The sequence below is a fragment of the Vigna umbellata genome, chromosome 1 (assembly GCF_029865625.1).
Source record: "Vigna umbellata cultivar VRB3 chromosome 1, Vumbellata_1.0, whole genome shotgun sequence".
Classification (NCBI taxonomy): Eukaryota; Viridiplantae; Streptophyta; class Magnoliopsida; order Fabales; family Fabaceae; genus Vigna; species Vigna umbellata.
The window spans coordinates 87,176,838-87,185,294 of NC_142165.1; the positions used below are offsets into that span (position 1 = coordinate 87,176,838).

Genomic DNA, 8,457 nt, shown 5'->3' on the forward strand with positions numbered 1-8,457 from the left:
TTAATACACAGCTCTTTAATTTTGCACATCTTTATCTGCCTTTATTTTTATCCGGTTTAGTTGCATAGCGTCGCCCAACCAAGCCGAGAATTGTTCTCGTTGGAACAATCGCCAACTTGGATTTTGGTAATGCGGACAATCCTTTCGCGGTCACCCAACCAGGCCGAGAGTTGTTCTCGTTGGAACACTCACCGGCGTGGAGTTTCGTAGGGCGGACAATCCTTTCGCGGTGTCGCCCAACCAGGCCGAGAGTTGTTCTCGTTGGAACACTCACCGGCTTGGAGTTTGGTAGGGCGGACAATCCTTTCGTGGTGTCGCCCAACCAGGCCGAGAGTTGTTCTCGTTGGAACACTCACCGGCTTGGAGTTTGGTAGGGCGGACAATCCCTTCGTGGTGTCGCCCAACCAGGCCGAGAGTTGTTCTCGTTGGAACACTCACCGGCTTGGAGTTTGGTAGGGCGGACAATCCCTTCGTCTTGGTTGATCGAGTTGAGAGCGGCGCGAAAACGCTTTTTCTATTAACTTTCTACAAGATGCTTCACAGGGGACAACAGATATCTCGTTTGATTGATTGTGGGAGTACATAGAAATAAGTAATTGAAATTAACTAAAATGAAACTTCAAATGTGTGGCGTTCCAAGTGTTGGCGATGGGACGTCCGTCCATGCGTTCCAGCCTGTAGGCCCCGTTTCCGAGGGATTCCCGTACCTTGAATGGTCCCTCCCACTTGGCGGCGAGCTTTCCATGTGCCGGGTTTCGGCGGGCGTCGCCCGCTTTTCTCCATACTAGGTCTCCCTCCTGGAAGCTTCTTGGCCGGACCTTGGAGTTGTATTTTCTTTCGACCATTCGCTTGCACGCTTCGGCTCTCAGTGCCGCCCGGTCTCGCCGTTCGTCCAGGGTATCCAACTCGATCCTCAACTCTTGGTCGTTGAGGTTCAAATCTTCAACCTCCCGCCTTAAGGACGGTTCGCCCAGTTCAACCGGTAACATGGCATCAGTACCATAGGTTAGGTTAAAAGGGGTTTCGCCTGTGGTCCCATGAGGTGTGCATCTATATGCCCATAGGACCTCGGGTAGTTCGTCCACCCATGCCCCCTTTCTTTCCCCCAAACGCCTCTTAAGTTCTGAGACTATGGTTTTGTTCATTGCTTCGGCTTGACCGTTCGTCTGGGGATGCTCTACAGAGCTGGTAACGTGCTTAATCCCCAATCCCTTGAAGAATTCAGCTAGTTTTTTGTCGATAAACTGCCGGCCGTTGTCAGTGATGATGGATCGAGGGAGGCCGAAGCGACATATTAATTTCCAACAGAACTTCTGGACCTGGGCAGCCGTGATGGTCGCCAAGGGCTCGGCCTCTACCCACTTGGTGAAGTAATCCACCGCTACCAAGAGGAACTTCTTCTGCGCTCGCCCTACTGGGAATGGTCCTACGATGTCCATTCCCCATTGGGCGAATGGCCATGGGGAAGATATTGAACTTAAGGTATGTGGCGGTAGGTGGGAATTGTTGGAATGTTCCTGGCAGCGAACGCAGCGCTGGACGAACGCTTTTGTGTCCGCCTCCATGGTAGGCCAATAATATCCGGCTCTCAGTAACTGGGCTTTTAACGTTCTCCAGCCTGTGTGGAAACGACAAACGCCGTTGTGTAGCTCGTCCATGACATAGCGTGCCTCTTCGTTCCCCAAGCACTTAAGGAGGGGGGAGGAGAATCCTCTTCGGTATAAGTCATCCCCCACGATAAGGTAACGGGCGATTTTCTTGGCTTCGCCCGGACCTACCGTCCGCCCCTCGTCCTGGCGGGTCATGATCTCCCTGATTTCAGCACGCCAGTCCTGCCCTCCATCGGATACCGCCGAGCATTCTACCGAAGGCTGAAGTAGGACTTGCCGCACGACAGTAGTCAACTGTCCCTTTTCCTTTCCCGAACTGAGTTTAGACAGTATGTCCGCCCTCGTGTTTTGTTCTCTGGGAATGTGCTGTATGTCAACTTTATCGAACGCCCTTGTGAGTTCCGTCGCTCGTTGGTAGTATCGTAAAAGGCGCTCCTCTCTGACTTGGAAGTTGCCGTTCATTTGGCCTACCACCAACTCAGAATCCGTCCGGCAGGTTATCCTCCGCGCCCCCATGTCTTTTGCCAACTCGAGGCCGGCTACCAGGGCCTCATACTCGGCCTGGTTGTTGGATACTTTGAATTTGAATATCAAGGAATGCTCCAGTAAGAATCCGTTGGGGCCTTCAAGAACGATGCCGGCCCCGCTTATCGAACGTCCGGACGCTCCGTCCACGTACAGATTCCAGTCTTCTAGGCCGGGTGGGGGTAATTCGGCCGCGAAATCTGCCAAATGTTGGCCTTTAACCGATCCCCTTGGTTCATAGCGCAAGCCGAACTCTGAGAGCTCTACCGCCCATGCCACCATCCGTCCGGCTAGGTCCGGCTTTCTGAGGATTTTGGAGATTGGGAAGTCCGTTCGGACTATCACTTGATAACTTTGAAAGTAAGGGCGAAGCCTTCGGGACGCGTGCAATAAAGCCAAGGCCACCTTCTCTACCCGCTGATACCGGGTTTCTGCATCTAGGAGCGTTCGACTCACGAAGTAAATTAACCTCGCTTGAGGCCGCTCTTGCATCAATACGGCGCTGATGGCCGTTTCAGATACTCCCAAGAAGATATGCAAATCTCCACCCGGAACCGGGCGGTTCATGACGGGTGGGTTACTTAGAATGGCTTTGACGTCTTGGAACGCTCGCTCGCATTCGTCGTCCCACGCCGGGCCGGCCCCTTTCTTCAGCTTACGCAGGACCGGCCTCATCCGCTCTGCTAGCTTGGGGATAAACCGGGACAAGGCAGTGAGGCGTCCGACCAGTCTCTGGACTTCCTTAAGGGTGGCCGGACTCTGCATTTGCAGTACCGCGTCACACTTGTCCGGGTTAGCCTCAATCCCCCTTGAAGTTAGCATAAAACCCAAGAACTTTCCGGCTGCTACCCCGAATGTACACTTTGCGGGGTTCAAGCGCATGCCGAATTTCCTGACTTGGCGAAAAACCTCCTCAAGGTCTTGGATGTGTCCCTCTCCATCTGCCGATCGGACCACCATGTCGTCCACATATACGTCCATGCACCGGCCTATCTGGTCCCGGAAGATTCGATCCATTAGGCGCTGGTATGTCGCCCCCGCATTCTTCAGGCCGAACGGCATAACCTCATAGCAGAAGTTAGCCTTCTCTGTGATGAACGCTGTCTTCTCGATGTCTGGTCCGTACATGGGTATCTGATTATACCCGGAATACGCATCCAGGAAACTCAACACTCGGTGTCCGGAGGCGCCGTCCACCAGGGCGTCTATGCTGGGTAGGGGGTGCGAATCCTTTGGGCAGGCCTTGTTCAGATCCGTGTAGTCGGTACACATGCGCCACTTCCCGCTGGCCTTCTTCACCATGACCACGTTAGCTAGCCATGTGGTGTAGGTGACAGCCCGGACGAATCCGGCTCTCTTCAACTTCTCTACCTCCTCCTCGACCGCCTTGCGCTTCTCCTCGCCCATTCTTCGCTTTTTCTGGGCTATAGGTCGTGCATTCTGGAAAAGCGAGAGCTTGTGGCACATCACCGCAGGATGAATGCCTGGCATATCCGCTGCCGTCCACGCAAAGAGATCACGGTTCCTCCACAAGAGTGCTCTCAACTCCTTTTCCATTTTGGGGTTCAGCTCCCTGGCGATGAGAGTGGTTTGGGCAGGTTCCTTTCCTATCAGGATAGGTTGGGTTTCTCCCATAGGTTCCAGCCGGTCCTCGGTATTCGTCCTAGGATCAAGGTCGGCCATGGCCACCTCCGAGCCGGCCGCCCGCCTTTTTACGGGACGGACGTGCAACTTCAACCCTGCTGCGTAACACTCTCGCGCCGTCTTCTGGTCCGCCAGGACTGTACAAATAGTTCCCTTCTCGGAGGGGTATTTCATTGTGAGGTGGGGGGTAGAGACGATCGCTCCAAAAGCGTTTAAGCACGGCCTTCCGAGCAGCACGTTATATGAGGTGCTAGCCTCTACCAGCAGATACCGGACCCTCTTCTCCTCGCTAGATCGTCCCGTCCCCAACCTCGTCCTCAACTCCACGTATCCCCTTGTGTCAACTCTCTCTCCTGCGAACCCGACTATTTGCCCATCGTAAGGAACAATCAGGTCTTCTGCGATATCCATCTGCAGGAAAGTCTTCCAGTAAAGGATGTTGACCGAACTTCCTTGGTCAACTAGAACTTTGCTTATCCCGTACCGTGCTATTTCTGCCGTTATGACCATTGGGTCGTCCTGGTCGGGATCAGGGGCGTGAAAGTCTTCGTCGGAGAATGTGATGGGCGGCATGGATCGGCGCGGCTTGTCAATCACATGGACGGAATGGAGGGCCCGAAGATGGCGCTTACGGGCGGAGGAAGATGATCCTCCTCCCGCGAATCCTCCGGAAATGGTGTTGATATGCCCTCTCAATGGGCGTTCCCTGCTACGGCTTCGGCTTGGTCGCCTTTCTGAGCGTGGTCGCTCCGCCCTCGCGTTCTTTGGCTTGTCCTTTCGGTAGGCCGGCCTCTGAGCAGGCCGTTCGGTTGGTTGTGGCGGACGCTCATCGCGGACGTATTTCTTGAGCTTTCCCGCCCGGATGAGCTCCTCGATTTTGTCCTTGAGGGTCCAGCACTCTTCGGTGCTGTGACCCATATTTTTGTGGTAGGAGCAGTGTTTGCTCCGGTCAGCGTTCTTCGAAGTCGGGAGCCCTTCATGCTCTGTTATCAACTCTGCACTCAGGGCCTCCCGAAGGATTTTCTCCCTTGAGGCGTTCAAAGGTGTATACTGTTGGAAGCGGGGTCCTTTCTTGTGTTCCCCGGGTCTAAGGCCGAACGTTTTTCTCGTCGACGGACCGATTTTACTACCGTCCGCCTTTTCTCTAACTTCTTGATTTTCCTTTTTGTAGGAGAGTTTCATCTCCTCCACCCTTATCTCGTCAGCTGCTCTCTCCCTCAGCTCCTCCATTGTTTTAGGAGCACGCCTGCAGACACTATCCTTGAATGGTCCCGGTTTTAAGCCCGGCAGGATATAATGAAGGGCAAGCTCAGGGGTCAAGCTTTTTACGCGGCGGACGGTTTTCTGGTATCTATCCATAAACGTCCGTAGTGTTTCGTCCTTCCCCTGCTTGAGGGTCATTAATTCGAACACGGTCAAGTCTTGGGTGCTACTGGCCGCGAATTGCTTGATGAATAGTTGTTTCAAACCAGCAAAATTTTCTATAGAATTAGGGGGGAGGGTGTTGAACCATTCCAGTGCCTCGTCTTCTAACGAGAGCGAGAATGCTCGGCACCAAATGGCGTCATTGCCTGTCCGGAACGCCATCGCATTTGAGAATGTCTGGATATGGGACGCGGGGTCCGTCGTTCCGTTGTACATTTTGAACTGCGGAGCCATGAATTGTTCCGAGATTTGGACATTCATTATGCTTTGGGTGAATGGAAGCAATAGGGTGGATGAAGGCTCCGGCTTGATAACCATCCGCCCGTCCTCGGCAGCGCTCTCCGCGTGCACCGACTTAGCCTTGCTTTCCGCTGCCTCCGATCCGGAAGGCCTCCAAGTCCTATCGCTCTCGGTACCCGGGGGTGGGCGTTCTCCTTCCACCCCCTTTCCTTTATCCTTCGTTCGTTCTTCCCCGTTCATCCGCCCGATCTCCCGAGCTATCCGGGCTTCGCAGTCGGCCTTCACGGCCGCCATCTCTTCTTCATGACGTTGCTGCATCTCGTCCATTTTTTGTTGTAGCACGCGCATCATCTCGGCGGGATCGTCTAAGCTCATGTTTCTCGTGGTCACCATTGGGTTTTTTAAGTCACACGGCCCCACGGTGGGCGCCAAATGTTTCGGATGTGTAGTAGGGCAGTGCAGTTCTAAATCTTCCAGCTCTTCTTCGATCTTCTCCAGACGGCGGATCTTCTTTCCAAGCTTTGACTTTCCTCTTGATCCGGAGGGGTGGAGACCTACAAAAGATTCTCCGATGCCAAAGTCAGTTTCAGAGCAATGGTCTTTCTCAAGGGATAGCAATAAATGTGCCTTGAATGTAACCTATCTACCACTCACCGTGGACCTGTATTTATAGTTTTCGCTATGGGCTTGGGATTAGTGGAAAGTTAATCGCGGCCCAAAACGGCCCAATAGCTTCTAATTTCTACTTACCTTTAAACCAGGCTACTTTTCCTTAAGTCATGTTGATTAGTGTTTTGGCGGGCGTGGACGTCCGCCCATGTGAAATGGGCGTCTGCCGCGCGCACACGGAGATCCGCCCATGTGAGACCCGCCCATGTGGGATCTTTGGTCCGGCGTCCGGTTTTGCTGGCCGTGTCCGCGAAGATCCGTCCATGTGGGGTCCGCCCATGTGATATGGGCATCCGCCTCGTCCGCATGGAGATCCGCCCAATTAGCTTGGGCGTCCGCTCACATGGATCCTTCCGTACGGCGTCCGGCCCTTGCAGATACATATATATATTGCTGATGAATTTTTTTGTCGATAATGAATTCGTTGGTAATTAAAATTTTAAAATTTGTTAGTAAATCTATTGGTATTTCAAATTTTTTTACAAAATTACTTTCGTCAGTAATTTTATAAACTTTTGTAATGAAAAATTACACTTTTTATATCGATTTTGAAACTGATATAAAAAGTCTAAACTTTTTATATGCTTGTACATATGTCGGTTCTGAAAGTGACATGAAAATCATATTTTAACCCGCGTAAAAAGTCTTTACTACATTAGTGTCGCTCTGACGTTATTTTGTCGTTGAACCGCTCTCATTGCTTTGTCACATTATTGCCTTTGGCTCCTCTCTTGGTCTTCCCCATCTTCTCAATTTCTTCTTTTTCCATACATCTCTAATTATTTTAAAAACATGTTTTATTAGGTTTGGTGAAAATATTGATGTGAATTTTATTGATGAATTTATTGAAAAAAAAATTGGTCGTTAATTAAAAATTCTATATTATAAACAGATTTTTCAATGCATTTTGAAAAGTTCTTTAACTGAAAATTAAAGAAGAAAATTTATAGTTGTTTTATCGACATAATTTAATGAGATTTTTTTTTCGATAATAAAAATTCTAAAATACTAACATATTTTCAAATATTACTAATGAAATATACTCATAGATATTTTTTGTCAAGAATTCAAATTATAGTTTAAAATTGAATTTTATGGACACATTTGTTTCCATCTATTATATTTTGTTGACAACTTTACTTAAATCGATGAAATTATGTTGGTAGTTAAGGAATATCTTGTAGTGCGCATAGAGTTAAGATATATGCTATAATCTGTGGAATATTTATATATATATATATATATATATATATATATATATATATATATATATTTGATGTAAATGTAGTCATTTTCAACTAGAAAATATTACATTGAGATTGTTGTAGAATGTTATTGAATGAAGATTTAATATTGTTGTAGATTGAAAATATTATTTAATATTGTATTCAGATAGATAATGATATTAGATTTTAACAATTGCCGAAGGTTCTTATAATATGACGGCTTAGTGTGAAAAGAAACTGTATTTTTGCAGGTATAAAGATTTAATTATGTCATAAAACTTAGTTTTTTATATATGTAATTATGTGAGTCAAAGGAGATATAATACACGCAAAACCTCTTATTCTAAATAAAAATGAGTGTTCATAATGATATAATATTGTTAACAATTGATGATACAAGAGTGAGTACGATGAACTATTAAAAATAAATACTAAATTTTGATTATTGTGATTAATATCTTTTTTTAGTCTATTTGATGTAAAATAATTCAAATAAAATGTACGAAACTTTATAAACCACTAACTTAACATATGTTATATCTGTGTTGTGTTAAACTATAATGATTCTGTTATATGAAATCAAATGAATTTTAGGAGGGTACGCTCAATGGTTTAAGCTGAGCAGAGACATTTTTTTTATTTTGAAAATTTATTGAAGGAGTACGGTAAATATATACTTGTGCGTATTTCTAGATAAATAATGCAATATAAATGATAATTAAATAAGAACATTACATTGTCAAATTAAAACACTCTCATTATTTGATGAAATATATAATTTTAGGTAATTGATCTTTCAACTCTAATTTCAAATCTCTTTCATATTGTAAATTTAAATCTCTTAAATAATATCTTAAATTTAAACAAAGTTACATGAAAATAAATAAATTATATAAGTAATTATACATTAATAATACATTAAAATTAATATGCATATTAATATAAAATAGTAAAAATTATACCAATTAAATTTTTAACTGAAAATATAAGATAACATAAAAAAAATATAGACTTTTAACACACTAGTATCTATGTTTTCCCTGCAGTATTATATGAAAGAAATTATATGTAATTCTTATATATATAACTAATAAAATATAATGAAAATTTTATTCTTC

At 46.5% G+C, this 8,457-nt stretch overlaps 1 protein-coding gene across 1 annotated transcript; it reads right to left on the minus strand.

Annotated features, from left to right (window-relative positions):
* Window positions 1-602: 602 nt before the first annotated feature.
* Window positions 603-6,421, minus strand: LOC148206688 (uncharacterized). Its single transcript, XM_088108546.1, has 2 exons — window positions 6,292-6,421; window positions 603-5,998 (listed from the first exon to the last, which is right to left on the minus strand). Exons 1-2 carry the CDS (start codon window positions 6,419-6,421, stop codon window positions 603-605), a joined length of 5,526 nt encoding a protein of 1,841 aa, XP_087964672.1.
* Window positions 6,422-8,457: the final 2,036 nt, after the last annotated feature.

What these genes read in the sequence shown, in the direction of transcription:
- LOC148206688 (XM_088108546.1), bottom strand. Translation starts at nt 6,421, where the DNA reads ATGCGGACGAGGCGGATGCCCATATCACATGGGCGGACCCCACATGGA. An exon ending in TCTCACATGGGCGGATCTCC is followed by an intron (nt 5,999 to 6,291) that starts GTGTGCGCGCGG and finishes AATCTTTTGTAG; the next exon opens with GTCTCCACCCCTCCGGATCA.